A 27965-nucleotide genomic window follows, 5' to 3' on the forward strand; every position below is an offset into this window, starting at 1 on the left:
AAATTGTCAGAAACCTCAAGGGAGGTTATTCAAATTATCCCTTCTATTTGACCAAAATACCCTTCTCCCCATTAATTATATTTATTATATTCTAATAAGAACAATAATTGTAGCAGCTAGAAAAAAATTTGTAACCTTATTTAAATTTGGATTATGAAAACAATAAAAATATATATATATAACACTCCAAACCAATATGTCTCTTTGCCCTCTATTTTTAGTTTTTTTTATTTGCATTAAAAAATCTTGATTAAAATCTTGATTAATTACAACTTAAATAAATTTTTAAATCATAAGAAAATCACTATTGATGCCAAAATAAGGTGCTCTTAGAACAATAGAATCTTTGTTGTTTGTACTTTATGTCAGATTCTCCAAAAAAAATCAAAATAAAAGAAAACAAAAGAAAAACTCGATTATCTCTACAAATAAAATTTCAATTCTCAAAAAATTGAATAGCTAGATAGAAAATAATTATATAACTATTTTATGCACTATCAGTGTGTAAATTTGAATTTGAATTTCAAATCATGCTAATGTAGCATACATACAAAGCTGTTAATGTAAAAAATCACTACGCTGTTAATGTATAAAAAACTAATCCAAATAAATTCTATGTGGCGGACAATGTACACTCTATTGTTAACAGAAATAACATACAAAATAATACAAAGACTTTAATTTAAAAGAATATGCATTTCTTCATTTTTCAAAAACTTGGCGCATTTAACTTTATATTGAGAAATTTCATCAAGATACTGACAAATTCAACTTGTGTAACATGATAAATAATTGGTAGCGCATGCAACTGATTCTCTTTTGTTTTATTTTATTTTAACCCTCTCACACTCTTTTTATCTTTAAGCATAGAATTTGAATCTTGAACCTAGTATTAGAAAGAGCTTTGAAAGCCCTTTCCTGGCTACTAGACCAGCCCTTGTGGTTAGCAAACAAATAATTTTTGTTAGCGTGCAAATTTAGGTCATCTAACTGTAAAAGAGAAATAAAACTTGTTCAAATATGTAATTAAAAATCAAACAATTTCAGTGGTATTATCATGATTTGTTTGTCGTGGAAAAAAGAAGTTACTAAAAATATCGATATTGTACATACCATCCAAAATATTGATGCTTCTATCAAATCATTTCATATTTGGCCAAATCTTTATTTTTAATATTAATTTTTCATCTTCTTTAATTAATTGTCCTTAAAATCGTTTTTTAAATTAGAAAACCAAATATATGCTAATTTGTTAAAAATTCTCTGGAAAATTTATATGAATTTACACATATGACATTTTGTGAACCTTTTTTTTTTAAATAATGACTTTAAGGACAATTAATTAAAGAAGATGAAAAATTAAATAATATAGAAAATAGAAAATATGCTAATATTAAATTTGTTACATATTTTCACAAATAATTTTTAATATATATTTTATGATATTATAATCACATGCAAACCACGTGACCTATTACTAATATATGTATACATGCGCGTGCACATACACATACATATAGATAGATACATACATACTTGTGTGCACGTGCGCATATATATATATATATATATATATATATATATATATATTAAGGCACAGTCAAGAGCAAACTAGAACAAACAAATGTTACTGTCAACTGGATCATCCATAAACAAGAATCACCAAGGTCCTATTACTTAAGTATTATACAATATTCGACCAGCTGAAAATAGAGAATCCTGGCACATAAGCAAAAAAGTAGTCAACCTATCATATTCTAACGTCCAAGGCAGAGAACAAACAATTTACAAGTTGTATTGAGTATGCCTTCGAGTTTCCTGTCGGACTACACTCTTTCATTGAGGTCAAAGCTAGAAATCATTCAATAATTGGGTTAGTCATCTTGGAGACCAAACTATAATGACATTTTGTTACAGGGTGGCAAGGATTGGAAAGGACATGAAAATGTGTTCCACAGGGTACAGACACTTGGTCAAAATATAGGTACAAGAGTTAACAAACTGAAAAACAGTTTAGGACTAATGTTATATTTTCATGCTAAAACCGACTATTCTAACCTTAATAGCCAAAATTTGTGATGGCAAATGTTGAGAACTTTTTGGAATTCTTGTGGACATGACCTCTTGGATGGACGTGGGACTATAACACACCCCATTGCTCATTAGATAAGATTAAAACTAGCTAAATGCTCAGTTAAGTTAGCAGGCAAGGAGTCAAAATTCAGAGGTTTAGAAAAATGATCTGAGTGTGTGGTGTGACGAAGGTCTTATTTGGACAGTGCCTTGATCAAGCAAAGAAGATTATGGCGGAGTTAAATAAGGCCTATGATGCACTGAGGATTACAAGGGAGTAAAGAACTTATGTCATTCAAAAAATTCAATCAGGTTAAAAGAATATGAATTGGAAAAGTTGATGCTTCAATACAAAGAAGGTTAATCACAAAAACTCCCCCTAAGGTACAACTACTACTGCACTTTGTCGGCTAACATTATTATTAGGGTTAATCACATTTAATCCCCTTAAGGTATACCCCATTTCTCAGTTTATCCCCTAACCTTTAATTTTGCTCACTTAACCCCCTATAGGAAAAAATTGCCCTTGCATTATTTTGACTTTTCATTTACCTTGTTTTCATTTCTTTTATTTCTTTTTCTCTTTCTTCTTTATTTAACTCTTCCTCTTTCCCACAAAAATCTTCACCTTAATGATTGAAATTAAAAAAGAGGAATTGCAGAGATCTATCATCTCCTTAAATGATTAAAAAATTATTCAAATCACTTTCCTAAAATTCAATTTTTTTAGCCTTTCATTTCTTTTAATTTTGGGTTTTCCTCTTTCCTTTCTAGTTTCTCATTTTATTCCCAAGAAAATATCTTAAGATGAAATTCTGACCTGATTAATAATCATCAATTGAAATTTATGACACGTGGCATCATACAAAAAATCAAAATTAGTTTTTGATACCTTTTAAACCTTCACCCAGAAATATGCAATTACAAACTCAAAACAAAAATTTTCGTTGAAATGGAATTTTCTATTGGGAAGGATGCAAGAGAGAAGAAAGAGAAAAAGAAATAAAAGAAAGGAAACAATTTCATCTTATGATATTTTTTTAGAATAAAATGAGAAACTAGAAAGGAAAGAGGAAAACCCAAAATTAAAAGAATTGAAAGGCTAAAAAAAATTGTATTTTAGGAAAGTGATTTGAATATTTTTTTAATCATTTAAGGAGAAAATAGATCTCTGCAATTTCTCTTTTTTAATTTCAATCATTAAGGTGAAAATTTTTGTGGGAAAAAGGAAGAATTAAATAAAGAAGAAAGAGAAAAAGAAATAAAAGAAAGGAAAACAAGGTAAATAAAAAGTCAAAATAATGCAAGGGCAATTTTATCCTATAGGGGGTTAAGTGAGCAAAATTAAAGGTTATGGGGTAAATTGAGAAATGGGATATACCTTAGGGGGATTAAATGTGATTAACCCTTATTATTATTTTTCTACTTTATCCCTTAAACCATTAGTCAACTCTTACACTGTGTAAAGGTGATGTCAAAAAGATATTTATACCCCTAAAAGTTAACTACGGTAAATCCCTTTAATGTATAGCCTGTTTTATGCTTTATCCCCTAACATCATTTTTTATCAATTCATTTTTTGTTATTAAAATCATTATGAACTCCAATATTTGTCAACACCTAAAACAATTAATATCTAAAAAATCAATATTCCAAACATAATAATGAAAAATAATATTTTTATATGCATGGTTCTATTTAAATTTTATTCCATAGTTGCACTTTTTTTTAGGTTAAGGAAAATATCTTGCTAATTTGACTTAATAATAGGGAAAAAACAAATATTGTTATTAAAAAATTAAAGTGTGAAATATTTTTAAAAATCTAAAAATGACTGGAATTTTGTCAGTTTCTCTTTGGGAATGCGCATACAACTAAACTTTTCTTTTAGTAGCTAGATGTTTTCTTATATATATATATGGAACCATACATATTTTTTGTTAGTAATACTAAAAAACAGGAGCATGATTGATTTGGAGTTCAAAGTTTCCAAAGTTATTCTTTTAATATACCATGCTTAGATGCTATTAAAATTTGTTTGGATTGTTAGATTGTTCTAAAAACTTGTTTATTGGATGCAAACACGTTTTTCAATTATATTTTTATTTTTTAACTAACTTTTTATCTCACAAATATCAAATTGTAAAAAGTGCTATTGTTCTAAAAAAGTTTTCCAAGTGATCTCCAACCCAAACAAACCCATCTATAGACCTTTAATAATATTTTCATAGTTTAGTTTTGCACTAATGTTTTTTCCCTTATCATGTGAGATAAGTGAGATATTTTTCTTTATTTAAAAGACCTACAATTATGGGGATAAAATTTAACAAGATCTATATCCAAATATATACAAAAATTATTATTATTATATTAGGGATATTAATTTTTTAGACATTATTTATCTTGAATAGTATAAAATATTACAGTTGACTAATGGTTCTAGGGACAGGTAGACAAATTAAGAGAAAAATGATACTAAGAGGTAAAGTGAAAAATGATTCTATATTAAAGGATTTACTGTATTTGACCCTTAGGGGTATCGATGTCTTTTCAACATTTTCATTACGTAATGTTAAAGTTGACTAAGTGTTTAGGAGGTAAAGTAAGAAAATAAAATAGCATTAGTGGGTGAAGTGCAAAACTGGTTAAATCTTAGGAAGAGTTTTCGTGATTAACCCTACAAAGAAACATGTCTGTAGTAGGATAACATTAACATGAAATTGCTGTGAATAATTCACGTCTAGTATAGACATTTTCTCTAGGGTTAATCACATTTTATCCCCTTAAAGAATACCCCATTTCTCAGTTTACCCCATAACCTTTAATTTTGCTCACTTAACCCCCTTTAGGACAAAATTGCCCTTGCATTATTTTGACTTTTCATTTACTTTGTTTTCCTTTCTTTTGTTTCTTTTTCTCTTTCTTCTTTATTTAATGAGTAAATCTTTCTTACACTGACGGTGTATACACTATCATCGTTGGATTCATGACATGTGTGCAAAAGTTGAATTTCAAATTTAAATTTGGTATAGTTGTCAATCATCCAACGTTAATAGTGTATACATTGTCAGTGTAGGAAAGTTTAATTCTTCATTTTTCCCACAAAAATCTTCACCTTAATGATTGAAATTAACGAAGAGGAATTGTAGAGATCTATCTTCTCCTTAAATGATTAAAAAAATATTCAAATCACTTTCCTAAAAAATAATTTTTTTAACCTTTCAATTCTTTTAATTTTGGGTTTTTCTCTTTCCTTTCTAGTTTCTCATTTTATTCTCAAGAAAATATCATAAGATGAAATTGTTTTCCTTCTTTTATTTCTTTTTCTCTTTCTTCTCTCTTTCATCCTTCCCAATAGAAATTCCATTTCAACGAAAATTTTTGTTTTGAGTTTGTAATTGCATATTTCTGGGTGAAAGTTTAAAAGGTATCAAAAACTAATTTTGATTTTTTGTATGATGCCACGTGTCACAAATTTCAATTGATGATTATTAATTAGGTCACAATTTCATCTTAAGATATTTTCTTGGGAATAAAATGAGAAACTAAAAAGGAAAGAGGAAAACCCAAAATTAAAAGATTTGAAAGGCTAAAAAAATTGTATTTTAGGAAAGTGATTTGAATATTTTTTTAATCATTTAAGGAAAAGATAGATCTCCGCAATTCCTCTTTTTTAATTTCAATCATTAAGGTGAAGTTTTTTGTGGGAAAGAGGAAGAATTAAATAAAGAAGAAAGAGAAAAAGAAATAAAAGAAAGGAAAACAAAGTAAATGAAAAGTCAAAATAATGCGAGGGCAATTTTGTCGTAAAGGGGGTTAAGTGAGTAAAATTAAAGGTTATGGGGTAAACTGAGAAATGGAGTATTCTTTAAGGGGATAAAATGTGATTAACCCTTTTCTCTAGGCAACCAGAAAATCCCTCTTTCTTTCTCACTAGTAATCGAGGAAATCATATCTTTTTGATATTAACTTTCAACTTGGTCTGCTCTCTTTTTGACATTAACTTCCAATTTCATGATGGATGGATGATGCATCGGAGAGAAGACAGGAAGACTGTTGGAACTTGATAAGTTAAGGAACAAAAAGAGTTCTAGTTCTTCATTTCTCTCATCAATTAAATCTTCATCTGTTTCGAAGTATGGACTGCATTTCCTTTTCTTCCTTTTCCAGTCAAATTACATACTCACAAGGGATTAGAAAAAGTGACAGAGAATGCAAAAGAAGAAGGTTCCATTATTCATAATCCTCTTTCTATGATGGAAGAAAACACTGTACAAAACTAATATGTTCTCTACGTTACAAAAATTGTGCCTTGACATCTACTACTATTCTTAACTACCCAAAAAAACTACTAATATTCTCTAATTTTGCATGGCATTGCTGCAAACTCACATTTTAACTCAAGCAAGAGGTCACATCAATGAACTTGTCTTCTCTGCAAGGGATTGTCAAACCCCCCATTGGATGATCAAAGCCAAATTCTTCCTCAGCTTGACTCAACAATTCTCGGAATGTAGGCTGATTCAGGTAAGAAATGGGAATCACAAATCGTTTCTTTTCACTTTCTCCAACATAAACTGCAACGTAGCCCTTCGAAACATCTTTCGAAGACTGTCTTAGGATTTGCTTAGCTTGAAGAATACGAGGCAGACGGATGGCCATTACTCTACTGGATGCTTTGTTGTATAGGTTGAGCAAAGAAAGGTAGGAAGACTTGTGGGACAAAGTAGAAAAGCCTTGATCAGAATTTGTGGTAGCTTATGTTGATCAAACAAGTTAGAAGGGTATATATATATAGAAGAATCACAAACTTGTTATCTTAATGCTATAGATGTGGTAGGACCAAAGCGGCATTTAGATGGACATTATTGACAATAGCTGATGAGGTATCACATGGTTATGTCTTCTAGTCATGATCAACAATTTAGAACCGTGTGCTGATTGAAACCTATCAGGGCCTACCACTTCCTTCAACAAGAAACAGAGAGGACCACTTGAGAAATTAAGAAATATATATAGTACAGGGATTAGAGGAGAAGATGGTGAAAGATCTTTTGATATGTGAGGGCTGTAAAAAAATTTCACATGGTGGTCCACCTAAGAACATGATATGATTTGGTATGATGTGGCTGTTCCTCCCAGAGAAAACCATCAGACCTAGGTCATGGACCATGGCAATGAATCTGTGACAACATACCAAGTTCAATAATAGGTGGCCTTCCTAGGTGTATTTATCAGACCCTTTGGATTGATAACCTTGATGTCATGAGCTGTTTGCATTACGTTCTCCGGTGGTCATTTTATGTTCTTTGGCTGCGGCCACCAAGTAGCCACTAAGATCACACACTTCAGGGTTGGTTACAACAGCTGACAGACAAAGGAGGTTCGACACATGAAGATGTTTTTGTGATGTAAGCTAATAAGTTTTCTGAGCATTAATTGGTCCTGATGAGACAAGCAATGAATGTTATGTTGGATGGTGGTTCTAAACTTTCTTCCAAAAAAAGTTGGGAATTGTAGTACTATTGATGTATACTAGTAAGATAACGGGCATCACATATTTCGGCAGTGACAAGCAAGGCATGTAGTGTTGGTTGATGGTTCTACATACTAAGCCAAATTGCTTAACTAGAAGTTAAGTAATAGGGACATTATCTTGTATGCACCTTGTTCAGCAAATACGAGTTAGGCATATCATGTTTGTTGATGGTTCTACTACATATTAAGCCAGTTGCTTACACAAGTTGGGTATCAATGTATTCTTGACATAAACTAGTAATACAATGAGCATCACAGAGTTCTACAGAGACAAGCGATGCAAATCATGTCGGTTGATGCTTCTACATATTAAGCCGAATTGCTTATATAAAAATTAGCAAGTTGGGTATCAGTGTGCTCTACTCGTTAATATATCGGTCTGGATTAAGATTTGTACTTGAATGCAACTGACCAAGGATGCCTTTTCCAATGAATGAACCAAAAAGCATCACTATGTCCATACCAGATCAAGATTGATAATGCCTCCTTTCTGTTAAAAGCAATTGAAGGCTACGAATCTGAATCAGGAATTAGAAAGAGAAGACAAATCAGTTTTGAGGAACTGCATTGTACACAAAAGGACTTTGAAAATCATACAAAATCACATGCAGAAAAAGTAAAACGAGGCAGTGCCAGACAATGTCCGATCCAAGTAACTGAATAACATCTATAAACATTTCAAGAGAACAAAACAAAAAAGAAGAAAAAGTCAGATGAATTCCAAGAACTGAAAGAGCAAGTATGAACAAGAAGGAAGTGTGGAACAGTGGATTGCTGACATTTCTCCCTTCCATAATGTGGCAGCAAGCCCAGCCACAGGATTTAGAAAAGTTACAAAATGTTGAAGTTAATTCATTCAGGGATTTGTCCCACCAAATTTTTATGAGCTGTACTTCTATTATACAATCTGAAATTGTATCACCATGACTGTGGTAAAAACAAAAACAGAGTCAAAATTTTCCCATAGTCCTCTCAACCAGATATTCGTGCAACCATGAAGCTGCAGTTTCAGCAAGAGATTTTTACCTTATGCTGTGGTTAATTCTAAGTGAGCATGAAGCCAACAATAATTTATTTATAGACATAATCTTTGTCAGGTGAATGTCATCAAACAGTTTATCAATCATCAAGGTGTTCAGTAAATTATATTCTGTTTTTTTCCCACCGTAGACCAAGTTCACCTTGCAAATGAAGGATGTCAGAATTCTTGACTGGTTTCAGGTTTAAGAGTCCTGACACCATGCCTTCCCAATTACTCGTGTAGAATGAAAGGGTTTTAGAAAACCTCAGCACTTGAAGCACTTACCAGAAATTTAAATTTTTTTGGAATTCTTGTAACGACAAATAATTGAAAAGAATAAGCTTCAAATAATCATAATGTTAAGGCTTTATGAATGAAAAGCAACTGTACAAAAAGTAATCTGCATGCTCTACATTACAAAATTGTGCTCTGATATCTCAATTAACAAGTAGTATTGTCTAATAATGTGCACCAGCTCGGCTAACTCACGGTTCTACCCAAGCGAGAAGTGATATCAATGAACATGTCTTCTCTGCGTGCGATTGTCAAACCCCCCATCGGATGATCAAAACCAAATTCTTCCTCAGCTTGGCTTAGCGAATCTTGGAACGCAGGCTCATTCAAGTAAGCAATGGGAATCACGAATCGCTTCCTTTCACTTTCTCCAACATAAATGGCTAAGTAGCCTTTTGGAACATCTACAGAACCTGAAATAGCAGCATTGGATGTTGATGTAGAGCGCCTAAGAATTTGCTTAGCTTGAATAATACGAGGTAGTCGGATAGCCATTGTTCTACAGGATGCTTTCTTGTAATTAATTCAAAGAAAGAAAGATTTAGAGGAAAAAAGAAGTCTTTCTTTAATGCTTGTGAAGATGTGTGTTAACTTAATCAAACAAGTTATAAGCGTGTATACAGAATTGACGACCAGTACTATTATGTGGTAAAGAGGCTTTTCCTTGGACATCAAAGAAATGTTGGGTGTGGGCCAGCCCATTTGTGGGCCAACCTACTTATGCAAAAGCTTGAGGGCTTCCCAAGCTTGAATAAAAAGCAGCAGCAGCCGCAAGAAGCAATTCAAGCTTCGGTCTTGTGCGAGAAAAAAAACCAGCCGCGTTTGAGAGAGATGAAGAGAGAGAAAGAGGGAGAGCAAGAGAGAGAAAATTCTTTGCAACCTTAAATCCTCAATTGGAAGGTGATCTGAAGTCCGATTGAGACAAAATTTTACACACGGGATCCTCTCATCAAGCTCTACTTATCTACCGATTCAAATTTCAGATTTTCTCTTCGTTTGGTAATATCTTTCCAAATCTACTTCTTTGACAGTTGTAGTTTTTGGGGGTGATTTTTGTAGCAATTTGCTTGGCTGATATTGGTGCTATTATTATCATCCGAATATTTCGGATAGACCTGTGTATTCCCATTATTGTGATAATGGAGATTTTTTTGACTGGACTAGGTCCCATGGTTTTTCCCAATTTGGGTTTTCCACATAAAAATCTTGGTGTCCTGTGCCCTTTATTTTTCCTTGCACTTTATTATCACTGTTGGTATTATTACTTGGTGATTTGGTTTATTCCTATTTTAACTGGTACTTGGGGAAAGAGAAATTTATCTTGGGCTAACTCTGATATTGTGTGTCTCTATTGGTACCCCTTCCCCAACAAGTGCAATCAGAGCAGTCAGGTTAGACTGCTCATTTATACTGGTTAAAAATGGATGATTTGGATAGTGGTTGCATGATAAAATTGAATGCCACTAATTATTCAATTTGGAAGGCCAGAATGGAAGACTACTTGTATTGTAGAGATTTGTTTGAACCTGTTCTAGGGGATAAAGGTAGACCAAGTGATATGAGTGATGAAAAATGGGCTAATATGCACAGGAAAACTGTTGGTAATATTAGAAAATGGATTGGTCAAAGTATTTTTCAACATTTTGCTAATGACACCAGAGCTGATATATTATGGAAAAAGCTTGAGAGTATGTATGAAAGGAAGACCGGTTTGAACAAAACTAGTTGTCTGAAACAGATTACTCGGATGAAATATAAGGATGGGAAAGATATGACTGAACACCTGAATAATTTTCAGGGATTGATAAACCAGGCAACTACATTAAATTTGAATCTGGATGATGAAGTGCAGGCTTTATTATTATTCAGTTCACTACCAGATAGTTGGGAAACCATGGTGATCTCCATCAGTAATTCATCTCCGAATGGTGTGTTGACTATGGCTATTGCGAAAGAGGCCGTGATAAATGAAGAGTTCAAGAGGAAGGAATAAGGAATTGTCTATGAGTCCCAGGGCCTGGTGACAGAAAAGAAAGAAAGAAGAGGGAGAAGCAAAAGTAGAGGACCCCACAACAGGAATAACAAATCCAGAAGCAGGTCTGAGTCGTGGAAAAATGTTGCATGCTATTATTATAAAAAAAATGGACATTATATGAAAGAATGTAGAATCCTAAAACGGGAACAAACTGAGAAAATGAGTAAGTCGAAGGAAAAAGGTGATGAAGAGACTACAGCAGTTGTGGCAGCTCATGATGATGATGGTCAAGTGAATATTATTCATTATGACAGTGATTGGATAGTTGATTCAGGTGCATCCTACCATGTTACTCCTCACAGGCATTTCTTCTCGACCTACACCGAAGGAGATTTCGGATGTGTTAGGATGAGAAATGAGCTCTCATGGAAAGTTGTTGGCATGAGAGATATATACTTGGACACAGATACCGGGTGCCAGCTGATATTGAGAAATGTTCGACATGTTCCTGATATTCGATTTAACCTTATTTCTACAGGAAAACTTGACGATGAGGGCTACTATAGCTCGCAAGGTGGAGGCAAATAGAAACTCAGAAAAGGAAACCTCGTTGTTGCCAGAGGAAAGAAGCATAGTACCCTCTACGTGATGCAAGCCAAGTTGAGGAAGGGAGAAGTGAATGCAGTTCGTGACTCCTCGATTGACCTTTGGCATAGGCGACTTGGACACATAGGTGAAAAGGGGATTCAGACACTTGTTGGCAAACAGCTCCTACCTGAAGTTAGAGGTAATGCACTTAAACCTTGTGTTGACTGCATTTATGGAAACAACATAGAGTTGCATTCAAAAATTTTCCTCCATCTAGGAAATTGAATGCTTTAGAATTGGTGCATACTAATGTTTGTTATATGAAAGATAAGTCTCTTGGTGGTGCTGTTTATTTTGTAACTTTTATTGATGACTTTGCTAGAAAGGTTTGGTGTTTTGCTTTGAAATCCAAAAATCAGGTTTTGGATGTATTTAAGGATTTTCATAGCAAAGTTGAAAGAGAAACTGGTAAACAGTTAAAGTGTGTACGTGCTGATAATAGTGGTGAGTACAGAGGACCATTTGAAATTTATTGCAAGTCCCGTGGGATCAGATTGGAGAAGACTGTGACAAAAACTCCTCAAGAAAATGGAGCAGCAAAGAGGATGAACATATCCATCACTGAGCGGGTCAGATGTATGCTCTCCAATGCTAAACTACCAAAATCCTTTTGAGGTGAGGCAATGAGAACTGCAGTCGATTTGATCAATCTTTCCCCATCAGTTCCTCTAGATGGTGATATCCCAGAGAGGGTATGGACGGAAAAAGATGTGTCCTTTAAACACTTGAGAATTTTTGGTTGTCGGGCATTTGTTCATATTCCCAAAGATGAAAGGTCAAAACTTGATGTAAAATCAAAGCAGTGTATCTTCTTGGGTTATGGACATGAAGATTTTGGTTATAGGTTGTATGATCCTATTGAGAAGAAGGTGATCGAGAGTAGAGATGTTGTCTTCTTTGAAGATCAAACCATTGAAAACATTGATAAAGGTGATAATTCAAAATCTTCAGATGACATTCCTGCTAGCTCAAATTCAGATCTAGATCCAATTCCAGTACCTGTTGATTTTAATCAAGGGGGAGCTGAGACAGAGCAGAGAGAAGATGTTAATGATGATGATAATCCTACTGCTAATGAACCTGAGCATGAGGCACCACCTACTCCACCATCACCACCACAAGATGAGTTTAGGAGATCTACCAGAGAGAAGAGGCCTTCTAACAGATATAATCCTCATGAATATGTGTTGTTAACAGATGGAGGAGAGCCAGAGTCCTACAGTGAGGCTTTAGAGCATGAGAACAAAGAAGATTGGTTGCGAGCCATGTAAGAGGAGATGGTGTCCCTGCATGAGAATCATACTTATGACTTAGTGAAACTGCCTACGGGTAAGAGAGCTCTGAAGAACAAATGGGTTTATAGGTTGAAGACTTAGGAGCACAGCTCATAACCAAAGTACAAAACAAGATTGATTGTGAAGGGATTTAGCCAAAAGAAGGGCGTAGACTTTGAAGAAATTTTTTCTCCTGTAGTAAAAATGTCATCAATTCGAGTTGTTCTTGGTATTGCAGCCAATTTGAATTTGGAGATCAAGCAACTTGATGTGAAGATAGCCTTCCTACATGGTGACTTGAAAGAGGAGATCTACATGGAGCAACTGGAGGGGTTCAAAGAAAGTGGCAAGAAAAATCTTGTATGCCGTCTCAAGAAGAGTTTGTATGGTTTGAAACAGGCACCGAGACAGTGGTATAAGAAGTTTGACTCCTTCATGACAGATCATGAGTACCACAGGACTACATCTGATCACTGTGTTTATGTGAAGAATTTTTCAGATGGTGATTTTGTTATTCTCTTGCTATATGTTGATTGTTGGTCGTGATACTGTGAAGATTGACAAGTTGAAAAAGGAGTTAAGTAAATCCTTTGCAATGACAAATTTGGGTCTGGCTAGATAGATACTGGGGATGAAAATCTCACGTGATAGGCAAAATGGGAAGTTCTGGTTATCTCAAGAAAAATACATTGAGAAAGTACTCAACAGGTTTAACATGAGTAAAGCTAAAGATGTTTCAACTCCACTTGCAGGTCACTTTAAACTGAATATCAAGCAGTGTCCTACAAGTGAGAAAGATAAAGAAGACATGAAGAAGGTTCCTTATGCTTCAGCCATTGGTAGCTTGATGTATGCTATGGTTTGCACCATGCCAGATATTACTCACGCAGTTGGAGTAGTTAGTCGGTATCTCTCTAATCCTGAAAAGGAGCATTGGAATGCTATCAAATGGATTCTCAGATATCTCAAGGGAACTCCTAGATTGTGTCTATGTTTCGGCAATGGTAAAACTATGCTAGATGGATACACTGATGCAGATATAACAGGTGATCTTGATAATAGGAAATCCACATCTGGGTACTTGATGATTTTTACAGGGGAAGCAGTGTCATGGCAAAGTAAGTTGCAAAAATGTATCGTCCTTTCTAGTACAGAGGCAGAGTATATTGCAACCACTGAAGCATGCAAGGAGACTCTTTGGCTGCAGAAATTCCTTCAAGAGTTGGGTATGAAACAAGAGAAGTATAGTCTTTACTGTGACAGTCAGAGCGCTATTCATTTGTGTAAGAACTCTACATTTCACTCTCGATCCAAACACATTGATGTGAGGTATCATTGGATTCGAGAAGTACTGGATTCCAAGTTGTTGACGCTTGAGAAGGTGCATACAGATGATAATTGTCCTGACATGTTTACCAAGACATTGCCTAAGGAGAAACTCTTATTTTGTAGACAAGAAGCAGCTTTGGTGGAACCCCCAAATCAGTTGGAGGGGGAGATTGTTGGGTGTGGGCCAGCCCATTTATGGGCCAACCCACTTATGCAAAAGCTTGAGGGCTTCCTAAGCTTGAATAAAAAGTAGCAGCAGCCGCAAGAAGCAATTCAAGCTTTGGTCTTGTGCGAGATAAAAAACCAGCCGCCTTTGAGAGAGACGAAGAGAGAGAAAGAGGGAGAGCTAGAGAGAGAAAATTCTTTGCAACTTTGAATCCTCAATTGGAAAGTGATCTGAAGTCCGATTGAGACGAAATTTTACACACGGGATCCTCTCATCAAGCTCTACTTATCTACTGATTCAGATTTCGGATTTTCTCTTCGTTTGGTAACATCTTTCCAAACCAACTTCTTTGACAGTTGTAATTTTTGGGGGTGATTTTTATAGCAATTTTCTTGATTGATATTGGTGCTATTATTGTCATCCGAATATTTCGGATAGACCTGTGTATTCCCATTATTGTGATAGTGGAGATTTTTTTGATTGAATTAGGTCCTGTGATTTTTCCCAATTTGGGTTTTTCACGTAAAAATCTTGGTGTCCTATGCCTTTTATTTTTTCTTGCACTTTATTATCATTGTTGGTATTATTACTTGGTGATTTGGTTTATTCCTATTTTAACTGGTACTTGGGGAAAGAGAAATTTATCTTGGACTAACTCTGATATTGTGTATCTGTATTGGTACCCCTTCCCCAACAAGAAAGGAGCTAATGAACCATCACTATTATCACATGGTTTTGCCTCTCAACTAATGATCTAGAATTTAGAACCGCGTATCCCTTTGAAGTGTACCATGATGCACAACTTTCTTGAACATGGAGCAAGGAGGACCCCCTTTTGAACTTAATTTATCAAAGTTCAAGCAATGATTGCACACCAGAATTTATTAGGCTAACAAACTTTTTTGCCTAATAAATCCTACTTTCATCTCAAGGTAATTTACAAATTTAGCAAACTTTGAAGGACGAAAATAAGTACCTAATGGAATTTTGGCTAATTCATTATTTCTCCTACAGTTAAATTTTAAGTTTGGTGTCGTTGAATAGGATGCAACCAATCTCCCTACTGAAAACTTTCCGTTTTCAAAATCATTTCATACCGAAAGGGAAGAAGTAATTAGGGCAAGGCATAGAATGAGCATAACATATTTCAGCAGTGACAAGCAAGGCATATCATGTCAGTTGGTGGTTCTAGATATTAAACCAAATTCATTAACTAGAAGTAATTAATTGTGCATTCTTAACATTATCTTGTATGCTTGTAGTTCAGCTGGTACAAGCAAGGCATATGATGTTTGTCGCTGGTTCCACATACTAAACCAATCGCTTACACAAGTTGGGTATCCGTGTACTTTTGACATGAACCAGTAACATAATGAGCGTCCCTTAGTTCTACAGAGACGAGCAATGCATATCATGTTGGCTGATGGTTATTCACATTAGGTCAAATTGCTTGTATAACAGTTAACATGTAAAGTATCAATGTACTTTAGTACTCTTTATTTGCTAATATATCGGTTGGATAAAGTATAAAACCATCCAATCCAAGCATGTCTTTTAACAAAATAAACTAAAAGCCTTACTACATCCACATCAGATGGAGATTAATAATATCTTCTTTTTGTTAAAGGCAACTGTAGGCCGCTGAAGAGGTGATTTTTGACAGACCTGACCTTGTTAAGGCTGCTGGAGTGAACCTCGGTAGTGTGGAAACTTTCTCGGGCAATCACCTGCTCAAACAAGAACGGCGGGACTAGCTCCCCTGGTTCTCCTCCGACGCTCTAGTTAGTACGTCCCAATTGGAAATAAATTCAATCAGATAAATAGTGAGAGCTTACCCCTGCTTTAGGACTTAAGGGTATTTATATGATGGGAGGGAGGTATGATAGGATCCAGCCTCCTTGGAAATGACAACCTGAGGGTGTCAGTTGTGATTGACAGATTGGCGGCGGCAGCAGGTCCTATCAGCAGTCTGACCTCCTGCAAGTATCAGACTATACCCAAACCTGGCTGTCCCATCACCTGTCAGAATTGTTTATAGGTTGGGGGACACATCCTCCACCACGGCTGTTGGTGGGAGCTGTACCGAAGTGAACCCCATGAAGTCCCACATGCCAGGGGTTCTGATCCTTAAGGCGGTCTTAGGTTGATGTGGAGCCGAAATGATCCTTATTAAGGAGAAGCTGAAATGACCGTTCTCAATAAACCTCCCAAGCCTTGGGAGGAGCTGGGCAAACGGTGTTTCCCGGGGCTTCGACGTGGACACGGTAAGGGGCCACTGTGTTATAATGATGTCGCATCCAGTAGGGAATACGAGTGATGGAGGAGCGCATGTCAGCTTTAAATGACAGGACACGAAAGGACGCGTGACAAAAGATCGAGAGATTGACAGTCATAAATGATGAGGGAGTTTGTCAATCTAGGGAACCTAAACGCCCCATCCTTTCGCCTCCCTCTCTCTCTAGTATAAATAGGGGTTCCCGTCAACATTTACATTTTACTGCAAGCATTTCCAGCATACTATAAAACAGCATCAGAGTAGATATTTGAAGTGAGCGTGAATTCTCCGGATCGATAGTCTTTACCAATTCCTTCATTTCTTAACCAGTAAGTTCACTTCGTCCTTTCCCTTATTCCTTATCAATATGGCCGGGTAGCCAGGATGCATAAAGAGATAGTGAGGCCGGACTTTACCGCAACAGAGAGGCCTGACCCGGCCGAAGAAGAGGATAGTTCGTCTTCCAGCCCGGAGGAGGCAGCCAAGGAAATCGGCGGGGATGTGCCATCCCCGGATCTGAGTGAAGCGGACTCCGAGGTGGTGTATGACGACGCCTTCGGGGTCGAGGTGCCTAGGGACGAGGGGGTGCTGGAGCCGGCCACACCTCCGGACCTGTCAACGGTAGACTTCGGCCAACTTTCTCAATACCACAGCGTGGTCGCTCTCCAAGAGGCTAACGAGGTGATCCGTCGATATCCCTTCCGCCCTCGTTACAGCATTTATCCACCTCAAGGGCACCAAACAGCTGAGTGGCCCCCAAGAGAGAGGGTAGTTGTCTATTTGATCAGCTGGAAGCCGGGCTAAGGATGCTCACGACGAGGTTTTTTCGGATAGTCTAAGATACTGGGGTGTTCGGGTCACCCAGTTAACTCCAAATGCGATTCGGATCCTCATTGGGTTCGAACTACTCTGTCGAGATCAGGGAATAGCCCCTACAGTGACTCTCTTCCGCCGCTGTTACACGATCAAGAATAGCGATAAGAAGGGTTGGTTTTACTTCGACAACCGAAACAAGCACGTGCCGAAACTAGTGGTGGACGCTTCTTCTTCAATAAAAGAATGGAAGCACAACTTCATCTTCGTTCCCGCCAACGACTTCCCGAGGAGATTTTGGTGGAAGCCGCCCGCTTCGGCCAAAGATCCTTCTCCAGGTCGTCACGAAGAGGAGAATTTTCGAAAGCTCCTCAGGTCGGGCCTTAAGATAGACTACTGGGCCTACCCCGAAATGGTCCTGGTTGAAGGCGGGATCAGCCGAGCTCTGATCAGTCCGGATTATCCCCTCCACTTCTCTGCTAGACTTCAAAAATATTATACTTCTCATCTCATATCTTTGTATTTCTTCTTACTTCGATTCTAAGTAGTAATATTTTCATCTTATGCAGTGGTGAGAGTATTCGACCTGATCACCGTGGGCACTGCCGAAGTCGCGAAGAAGCAACATAAGAAGAAAGCTCCTGGGGAAACTTCGGCAGCCCAGAAGAAGAAGACAGCCACTTCATCTCATCCTTTCCCCATAGTCGTTCCAGAGGGCTCCCAAGGGTCTACGATTCCAAAAGGGGTGTCTGCCTAGGGTGTAACCATTGCGGCTTGTCCCCCGACAGGTCGTGGTAAACAGGTTCAAGTGCCTGCTCCCGAAGCGCCAGTTATGAGGTCATCCCTCTGGAACCGGCATTTCATCCAGTCTCAGGAGACCGGAGACGACAAGAGGCATCCCGGTTGGCATTGGTGCCCGGAGTGGGACGTTAGCGTCAATGAATGATGCCTGGATCCTAGCGTGGCCCACCACCTGCTAGTCCACTCCAGCTTGCTAAAGGATCATTCTTATACCAAAAAGTTGACCCCGTCCGAGCTGATGCAAAGCACCTCGGTAGCGTGGGCTTCGATCTTGGCCTTCCTGTCGGAATTGATGCAGCGCTATACTAATATGCTCGAGAATCAGGCCCCTGCCGAGCTCCAGGATAGGGTCTATGCCCTGGAGCTGAAACTAAAGTTGGCCGAGGAGGAGAGGAAGCTGGCTGAGGAAGAGAAGACACAGCTCCGTAAGGAACGCTTGGCCGAGATGGAACAGTCCGAGGCCACCATCAACTCTCTAAAGTCTGCTTTGGAAGAGGAGAAGAAGAGGCGACTTCAGGAGGAGCAGTCATCTCAGGCTGCAATCGACAAGGTGGGAAGCTCGGCAGTGAAAGCCTTCCGTTCCTCCGAGACTTTCACTCATGACCTCGGTCAACTCACCCTGCCCAACTATATGTTCGGCTACACTGCAGCTATCAAAGAGGTCACTCCCTTCCTCACTACAGAACAAGTGGACTTGTTTAAGGATAAGGCGAGTTACAACGAGGACGCCTAGGAGCTCTGCGATCGCATGGCCGAAGGGATTCAAGCTGGGAAGAGTTCAACCGCGAGATGGCAGAATTTGAGCCCAGACCCAAGAGCGGCGAAGAAGATGGTGGAGCAGCCATGGAGGGAACCGGGAATGCTACGGGCCAGGGATCTGCTGAGACGAGAAACTCTTAGCAGGGCTCTAAGTCTCGGCCTTTTGTACTTGCAATTTTTGTACCTGTCCGTCGTTAATATTAATATGAATTCCCATTTTCTATTACTTTCACCTTCTAGTATCTTGCTTCTTTATTCGTTTACTACTTGTTTGTCCCCCTATTTTCTTTAACAACACCATGTGATAGTGCCAAGAAAATAACTAAGTACGCAGAATTGGCATAAGTAACTTCAAATAAAATGCAAGTATCATGGAAAGTAAAATTTGAGATTTTGGGCATGCCAGGTCCTAGGTACTAAGGAACCACCTCGGTAGGCCAACTTACAATATCCATTTTGGCTAGCTTCAACCACGCGGTACGGTCCCTCCCAATTCGGAGATAATTTGCCCTGGGACTCAGCTCGGCTGACCGAGTTCCTTCGGAGAACGAGGTCCTCCGGGTTAAATCGAAGATTTTTCACACGGGAATTATATAGCTAGCTAGGATTTTCTTGTATAGGGTCATCCGGGCTGCCGCAGCATCTCGCGTTTCCTCAGAAAGGTCGAGGTCAGTCCTTCGTTCTTCTTTATTAGCCTCGGCGGCGAAGGCCGTTATTCTAGGGCTCGAGATAAGGAATGCAGCAGGGGCCACTGCTTCGGATCCATAAGTTAGCGAGAACGGGGTACCTTGTGTGGCCGTCCTAGGTGTGGTCCAATAAAGCACACTAGGGAGCTCGTCTAGCTAGGAGGTTCCGAGTTGGTCTAACCTTGTCTTGAATCCGTGTAAAAGTGTTCAGTTGAAATTCTCTGCCTGTCCGTTGGTTTGAGGATGTTCAACCGAAGTGAAATGTTGTTTGATTCCAAGTTCCCCGCACCACGCTTTGAAGGGGTTGTCTACAAATTGCTTCCCATTATCAAAGATGATGATCTGAGATAACCCGAAGCGGCAAACTATGTGCTTCCAGAAGAACTTCTGGATAGCTTGGTCAGTGATGCTTTTTAAAGCTTCGGTTTCAACCCACTTCGTAAAATAGTCTATCGCTACCATGATATAGGCATAGCCACCTGTGGCCCTCGGGAAAGGGCCAATGATATCTGTCCCCCATTGCTCGAACGGCCACGGAGATGTGATGGGGACCATGAAGTTGGTCGGCTGGTGGTGTTCGGGCGTATGGTGCTGGCAGGAGGGGCAACTCAGGACCAATATCTGGGCATCTTGTCGAATGGTTGGCCAAAAATAGCTAAGTAATAGGGCCTTCTTAACCAACATCCGATGTCCGACGTGTACCTCGCACAGTCCTTCATGTATATCTCGGAGGATGTTTCCACCCTCCTCGGCTGTGACGCAGCACAGCCACGGGCCAAGGTAAGAACGTTTATACATGTTACCATCTTGAAGCGCGTATCTAGCCGCTTTGCCCTGAATTTTCCTCGCTTCGGCCTTGTCGTCTGGGAGAACTCCTTGTCCAAAAAAGTTGATAAGGAGACTCATCCAAGTATCTTCTACAGTCACTGGGTAAACCTTCTCCTCGAGGTACCCCAACTCAAACAGAACCTCCACGTGAACCGTTTTATTGAGCGTGGCAAATGCAGTGGAGGCGAATTTTGACAAGGCATCAGCTCGCCTATTCTTTGACCGGAGTATCCTTTGGATGTCAAATGACTCGAAGTACGCTACTAACTGGTGAACTTTAAAGAGGTACTGCTGCATGTTTTCCGCTCTAGCCTCGTACTCTCCCTGCACCTGGTATACTACGAGTTGGGAGTCACTATAAACTGAGATTTGGTAGGCACCAAGCCTCCGGGCCAATTGCAAGCCCGCGATGAGGGACTTGTACTCAGCTTCATTGTTTGACGCGGCGAAATCGAATCGGAGTACGTAGGAGCATGTCTTTCCATGAGGGTCTTCGAGGAGCAAACCAGCTCCGCTACCCCCGCTATTGGAAGATCCATCCACATATAAGGTCCATCGTTGGGGTCCAGCTTCGGTCAAAGGGGGGTCTCGGCTCCCAAGAAAGGTGAGTTCGGCCAAGAAGTCTGTCAAATCTTGGGCCTTGATGGCAGTTCGGGACTCATAGGTTATGTCATACTCCCCCAGTTCAATAGCTCACTTAGTGAGCCGTCCGGACGCCTCGGGACACAATAGAATCTGCCTAACTAGTTGATCAGTTCGCAGGGTTACAGGGTGGGCTAGGAAGTAAGGCTTTAGTCTGCGGGCCACGTGGACTAACCCCAACACGAGCTTTTCTGCTCGGGTGTACCGGGTCTCAGGGCCACAGAGAACTCGACTGATGTAATAAATGGGTACTTGAACCCCATCGTCCCGCATTAGCACGGCGCTGACAGCCTCGTCCGCGGCCAAAAGGTAAAGGTATAAGGTCTCCTCAGGTCGAGATGACGTAAGCGTGGGAAGGTGATGAAGATATTCTTTCAACTCTTCGAAAGCCTGCTGGCATTCCATAGTCCAGGTGAACTTGTCAGCTTTCTTGAGTACCTTGAAAAGGGGCAATGCCTTGGCCGCTGACTACGACAGGAATCGATTCAGGGCAGCCAAGCATCCGGTCAAACTTTGCACTTCGCGAGGGGTCCGCGGTAAAGACATTTCTTGAATGGCCTTCACCTTGTCAGGGTTCGCCTGTATACCTCGTCGTGATACTAAGTATCCCAAAAATTTTTTTGAAGTGACACCGAACACACACTTCTTGGGATTTAATATCATCCGAGTATCACGTCAGACAAAAATGCCGAAGTCTCCTTGCTTTTTAGTAAGATGTCGTCGACATATGCTTCGACATTGCGACCTATCTGAGCTTTAAAGACTCGGTTGATCAGCCACTGGTAGGTGGCTCCACCGTTTTTAAGCCCGAAAGGTATAGTCGTATAACAGTAGACCCCCTGATCCGTGAAGAAAGTCATTTTTTCTTGGTCCTCTTCGCTCATTCCTATCTGATGATAGCTTTTAAAAGCATCTGAGAAGCAGAGAACCTAGTATCCCATTGCCGAGTCGACTAGCATGTCAATCCTCGGCAACGGGTAACAATCTTTCGAACAAACCTTATTCAGATCGGTGAAGTCTACACACATCCTCCACTTACCTAAATCCTTTTTTACCATCACTGGATTGGATAGTCAGGTGAGGTATTGGACTTCTTTGACCATCCGTGCCGGCTTGAGCTTGTCCACTTCCTCCGTTATAGCTTTGTTGCGCGCCGGGCCGAAGTGTCTCCTCTTCTGCCTGACCGGCCGGGCTCTCGGATCCACCTTCAACTCGTGCAGCATAAGCTGACTAGGCACCCCGACTACTTGCTCAGCGGACCAGGCGAAGACATCGTGATACTCTCTGAGGAGCTCAATCAACCCGCCCTTGAACGGTTCCGGCAAGTCGGTGCCGATGCGGACGGTCTGATCGGGGCTGGCAAGGGTCAACATAACATCTTCAACCTCGTCTCCAGTCTCCAGCCTTTGAGGCTTCACGGATTGGTGAGGACCGATGCAGTCTATCGATAGAATACTAGACCTCCTACCCTCAGTCGTCGGCTCGGACGTCGATGAAGACGCAACCTGCAAGGTAGCGAGGTAACATTCCCGTGCTACACAGACATCGCTGCTCATCTCAGCGATTCCCGCGGGAGTTAAAAATTTGAAACTTAAGTGGTACGTTGAGTACACAGCTCGCAAAGCGTTCAAGGTGAGCCGACCTATCAGCAGGTTGTAGGGGGAATCGGCCCTGACCACCACGAACTTAACTGGGATGGTTCGGCACCGAGAGTGATGGCTGACGGTCACCGTTAACGTGACCATCCCTTTAGGGTAGACAACGTGTCCCCCAAAGCCCACAAGAGGTGTCCTGGCTGGGCTGAGCTGCTCTCTTATAAGTTTCAGATTTTCGAACGTCCAATATTACATGACGTCTACTGAGCTTCCTGGATCAACGTACACTTTCTTGACGACGTAATTGTTGGCCAGTACCTCGATCACCAAGGCCTCATGACTGCTGGATGTGGCCGGGACAGGATCACTTGGGCAATATGTGATCACCTCGGACAGCCGAGAACTCGACTCAGTTAAGTTCGGGTTAGCCTGTTGGTAGGTCCTCTTTCGGGAGTTTTGGTTGTCCCCTCCCGTCGGGCCACAGGCTATGGTGTTAATAACTCCAGCGATGTTGGTCTCATAGCCTAACCCATGACCGGGGGACCCATCTCTGGGAGGCCTCTTGGCATCCTTGGGACCACTCGCATCTCGTCGGATGAATTGCTTGAGGTAACCCTGCTTAATGAGACGCTCTATCTCGTTCTTGAGGTCATTGCAGTCCTCTGTCTCATGCCCAACATCTCGGTGGTATAGGCAGTACAGGTCAGGATTTCTTCTCTCCTTTTTGCCGTTCATCTTTGGAGGGGCTCGCCCAAGTCCGTTTTGGTCCATCACAGACAGCACAGGAGATCGGCTGGTGTTCAAGGGAGTTAACTTGGCTTCCAAGACCGGCGGCTTTCCCTTGGCTATTCTATTGAAGACGCTCCGGCGGTCTCGGCCGGGGCTCTGGAGACCTCTGCTGTTCCGACCTCACTTCCATTTGACTCCCTCCGCCTGGGTCAGATCTCGGCTGGATTACTTGGGCCTGTTTCTTCATACGATTGAGGTCTTCGGTTTGTATGCCCTTTTCGACCTTCAACCAGAGTGCGAGGATATTTCTTGTGTATCGTGGTGTGAAACGTTCCGACCACAAACCTGTTAGTAAAGACAGCTATCGTCACCTGCTCGTTGGGGTCGGGTATCTGCACGCTCTCATCCTGAAATCTCTGCACATAAGACCTAAGTGACTCGCCCGAGTTCTGCTGTATATTCAACAGATGCGCCGAGGTCTTGGTCGTAGGTCTGGAGGATACAAAATGATGGAGGAATTTTTCCACCAGTTCCCCCAAGGTGGATATGCTCCTAGGCTCTAGGCCCTAAAATCATTTTCGAGCCGTCCCTTGTAAAAACACTGGGAAAGCCTGACAAATAACAGGGTCGGGGATGCAATATAATCGAAATGCTGAGATGAACGCGTGAAAATGGTCTTTCGGATCACCTCGGCTGTCGTAAGATGCTATCGTGGGGAGTTTGAAATTTGAAGGAAACCTCTCCTCGTTGATCTCGTCTGTGAAAGGCGGAGCTCTCATGTAATCCACTTCGAACCTCCCCAGGAGCTGGGGTTCTTCGTCAGCTCTCCTTCCTAACAAACCTCGCGAAAAAGCCTTGGATAAAGAAGCGATTTTGGAAGTAGCCTTAAACATGGCTCGCTTCGAAATGCTTCTGGCCAAGTGTCTTCCATCAGATTCTTCATCAGATAGAGGCTCGGGAGATTCGTCTGATTTCTTCTTGGAGAACTCAATTATTTGTTTGTCTTACCTCTTAAAGTACCTTCCTAATTCCTCAAAGACGTTAGGGTTTTCTGCCACAAACTCGGCCATCTTGGTCATGGCTTCTTCGTTTGCTGGCTAGGGCTCTGGGGGCCCCTGCCCCTCAGCCATATCTTCTTCTTGGACTGCAGCGTTCGGCTGAGCCCCAATGGTGAGAACCTTCCTACTTCTAGAACGCGTGGGCTTCATTCTGAGATGTCTTCGTTCTCACAGACGGCGCCAATTGAAGAGGTGATTTTTGACAGACCAGACCTTCTTAAGGCTGCTGGAGTGAACCTCGGTAGTGTGGACACTTTCTCGGGCAATCACCTGCTCAAACAAGAACGGCGGGACTAGCTCCCCTGGTTCTTCTCCGATGCTCTAGTTAGTACGTCCCAATTGGAAATAAATTCAATCAGATAAATAGTGAGAGCTTACCCTTGCTTTAGGACTTAAGGGTATTTATATGATGGGAGGGAGGTATGATAGGATCCAGCCTCCTTGGAAATGACAACCTGAGGGTGTCAGCTGTGATTGATAGATTGGCGGCGGCAGCAAGTCCCATTAGCAGTCTGACCTCCTGCAGGTGTCAGACTGTACCCAAACCTGGCTATCCCATCACCTGTCAGAAGTGTTTACAGGTTGAGGGACACGTCATCCACCACGGCTGTTGGTGGGAGCTGTGCCGAAGTGAACCCCACGAAGTCCCACACGCCGGGGGTTCTGATCCCTAAGGCAGTCTTAGGTTGATGTGGAGCCAAAGTGATCCTTATTGAGGAGAAGCCGAAATGACCGTCCTCAGCCGCCAAACCAAATCAGGAATAGAGAGAGAGAAAAAAAAGAACTCAGTTATGTAGTATATTGTGCAAGAAAGACTTCCTAAATCATACCAAAATTATGTACAAAAAAAGTAACACGGGGCCGTGCTAGACATTTCCTGTCCAAGTAAGTGAAGTACTTGTATATCAACATTTCAAGAGAACACAAACAAGAAAAACAATAAACAAAACAAAAAAAATGTCGGATGGTTTTCAAGAACTAAAAGAGCAAGGATGAGTGATTGGGTGCATTTGTTAGTAAATTTGTGAATATTTTTCCCTTGATTTTTGACCAAATATTGTATTAATTGATAGATTCTACTCATATTTGATAAATTGTGTTAATTGTAGAAATGTGGAACAAAAAGAACTTAAATGGCGATTTTTCCAAAAGACATATGCCCAGTTTAGCGTCAAGTTCAGAAAACTTGGGATTCTGATGCAGACAAGTTTCCTATAGTAGTTGGGATTCTTGAGCTGAAGTGTGAACGTGATTTTTCTTCCAAGACATTAGTTTCCAATTCATATTAAAAACTATTTGTTTATGTTATTTTTTTAGGATTTCCTTTTCCAATAGGGATTATCCCTTATCTTGATAGCTAAAAATTAGGAAAGTAGTTAGGAAGAAAACAAGAGAACGGCTGGCTCGGGACTTTTTTGTCTTTCAAGCGAAAAACATATACATCGTATCTTCTTCTTTGGAGGAAAAAAGGCTTTTACAATTCTCCATCTTTTGCATGGGATTTTTTCCTCAATGTGAACAACTAATTTCCTCTTCTAACCAAAGGTCAACTTGAAGACGTGGTTTCCAAACCTCTGTGAGATAGAATTGATTTTTAATTTTTTTTTAGTTCATAGGTATTCATATGTTTTATGATTTAATTTCTTATGATTGTTTTGTTATTTGAATATCAAGGGTCCGATATTTGAATTAACCTAATAATATACTATCATATTAACCAGTTAAATTCGTAATTATTTAATTGGTTAATGCTGGTGGTAACTAGCGTGATTGATTTGATGTTAAGAAAATGTATGATCTAATTTAAACAAACCTGGCCTCATATCATGTTAGTTGATGTTTGTTAGTTAGAGTTAGATTTTTTTAATTTTTAATGCAATCAAGAAATTAGATCCTACAGTTGTACCTAGGGTTATTTCTTGGTTAAGAAAATAATTAATGATCGCATTTTGACTATCGAAAAGTAAGAAAAAGTTGGTTGTCAAATCTTGTTGATGGCTATAACCAATCTATTAATGAGTGATTGAAATATTCTTGCATCAATGATCAGTTGTGTGAACCGTATCTGAAAAGTTGCATTTTTTGTTAGAGTCGTGTTTATGATTGATTTAATTCCTACTTATTTCCACGAATTTTTTTAATTAGTTAATTAGTTATTTTTGAATTTACGAAAAATCCCCCCATATTTCTCACTCTAAAAAGAAGCAAATTTCTCTCCAATATTTGTGAAGATGACCCTACTCACTACTATATACAAAATTTATATTTTCTTAAGTAGGATTTTTATTATTGTATAGATTCGACACCTATCAATTTTTGGCATCATTGCCAGGGATTGACATTAGTTTATTTGTTTCTTTTTTAGTGTATTTTATTTTATTCTCTAGTATTTTTCTAGTTTATGCCTTGTTCTTCTTGTACAGGTAAATTAATCTTTGATCCTAAGGTTGAGAAGACCGCGCATAGGCTAAAGAAAGAGACCAGATAACACAAGGAAAAGCAGTCATCTACTACAACCCCAGGGCTTAATTTGGCAATTGTGTAATACGCAACTCTTCATTTTGGAGATTTTAAGAGAATAACAATAAAGTTTTTGAATTCATTATTAAGACTAAAGAAGTTGAGGGGTTGGTGTGCAATTAAGCAAAATGTTGGAAGAATATATTATGGTAGTGGGAATCTATATCTAAATGTATTAGAGGACAGGTTTTTGAAGAAGGGCTTCCAAAAGCGTCTGAAATCCAAATCTTTTTTACTACAATTTTAGATTTTTTAAATTTAGTAATATTTATCCTTTAACTAATGGATAATAACCACCCTACAAATCACATTTACAAATCATAAACACAATTTAATTTTATTACAATTTTATATTTTTTTAATATAGTAATCTTTATCCCTTAATTAATAGATAATAATCACCCCTATCACGTCCCTTGCAAATCACGTGGGCAAACACTTCAAACCAAATACACTAAGAAAAAAAACACTACCTACCATAATCTCAACATGGACGAATCCCACCTATAAACACTTCAACGGCACTTAAATTCAAAATCATGCCTATGGTAAAATTACACCGCTTTAATTAATTGTCGAACAAACTTTTCAATTCATAATCATAACCTATATCATCTTTCATTCTTACTTCGTTAAATATTTTTGAATACTTGCTTACATTTAGAGCATTAACATAGAAAACATGTTCTATGAGCTATGCAAAAATTGTGAACAACCATGTGAGGGTCATTTTGTAAAAACAATATGTATGCATTGTAATGACATGATCGACGCTATTGTCAAGTAATTAATTTCACGTACCATTAATTTCAACATGTTTTTCTGTATTGTATATAATATTTTCTTCTTAAATAGGTAGTTTGTAGACAACAAAATTTTACCAACCAAAATTTTACCAAAAAACAAATTTACCATTTTATTTTTATTTTAGATAGTTTAGA

At 39.3% G+C, this 27965-nt stretch overlaps 4 protein-coding genes across 4 annotated transcripts; 1 reads left to right on the forward strand and 3 right to left on the reverse strand.

The window, feature by feature from the left end:
* Window positions 1-6286: 6286 nt before the first annotated feature.
* Window positions 6287-6820, reverse strand: LOC113718684 (auxin-induced protein 15A-like). The gene has a single exon (XM_027243572.2). The coding sequence runs from the start codon at window positions 6733-6735 to the stop codon at window positions 6469-6471; it is 267 nt and encodes an 88-aa protein (XP_027099373.1). The 5' UTR covers window positions 6736-6820; the 3' UTR covers window positions 6287-6468.
* Window positions 6821-9065: 2245 nt separating this feature from the next.
* LOC113718683 (auxin-responsive protein SAUR24-like) lies at window positions 9066-9442 on the reverse strand. Its single transcript, XM_027243571.2, has one exon. The coding sequence runs from the start codon at window positions 9419-9421 to the stop codon at window positions 9113-9115; it is 309 nt and encodes a 102-aa protein (XP_027099372.1). The 5' UTR covers window positions 9422-9442; the 3' UTR covers window positions 9066-9112.
* Window positions 9443-10346: 904 nt separating this feature from the next.
* Window positions 10347-10919, forward strand: LOC140021197 (retrovirus-related Pol polyprotein from transposon TNT 1-94). The gene has a single exon (XM_072071963.1). The coding sequence runs from the start codon at window positions 10347-10349 to the stop codon at window positions 10917-10919; it is 573 nt and encodes a 190-aa protein (XP_071928064.1).
* A 12047-nt stretch (window positions 10920-22966) lies between these two features.
* Window positions 22967-24339, reverse strand: LOC113719405 (uncharacterized). The gene is made up of 3 exons (XM_027244614.1): window positions 24047-24339; window positions 23792-23938; window positions 22967-23615 (listed from the first exon to the last, which is right to left on the reverse strand). Exons 1-3 carry the CDS (start codon window positions 24337-24339, stop codon window positions 22967-22969), a joined length of 1089 nt encoding a protein of 362 aa, XP_027100415.1.
* Between the last annotated feature and the right edge of the window lie 3626 nt (window positions 24340-27965).

Source organism: Coffea arabica, chromosome 11e (assembly GCF_036785885.1).
Source record: "Coffea arabica cultivar ET-39 chromosome 11e, Coffea Arabica ET-39 HiFi, whole genome shotgun sequence".
NCBI lineage: Eukaryota > Viridiplantae > Streptophyta > Magnoliopsida > Gentianales > Rubiaceae > Coffea > Coffea arabica.

Bases quoted from the DNA above. Each gene is read 5' to 3' on its own strand.
- LOC113718683 (XM_027243571.2), bottom strand. From the start codon at position 9,421: ATGGCTATCCGACTACCTCGTATTATTCAAGCTAAGCAAATTCTTAGG.
- LOC113719405 (XM_027244614.1), bottom strand. From the start codon at position 24,339: ATGTTTAAGGCTACTTCCAAAATCGCTTCTTTATCCAAGGCTTTTTCG. The intron at 23,939-24,046 runs GTTTTTACAAGG...TGTATCCTCCAG, and splicing joins ATTTGTCAGGCTTTCCCAGT to ACCTACGACCAAGACCTCGG. The intron at 23,616-23,791 runs GTTTGTGGTCGG...AGGTCGGAACAG, and splicing joins ATAGCTGTCTTTACTAACAG to CAGAGGTCTCCAGAGCCCCG.
- LOC113718684 (XM_027243572.2), bottom strand. From the start codon at position 6,735: ATGGCCATCCGTCTGCCTCGTATTCTTCAAGCTAAGCAAATCCTAAGA.
- LOC140021197 (XM_072071963.1), top strand. From the start codon at position 10,347: ATGGATGATTTGGATAGTGGTTGCATGATAAAATTGAATGCCACTAAT.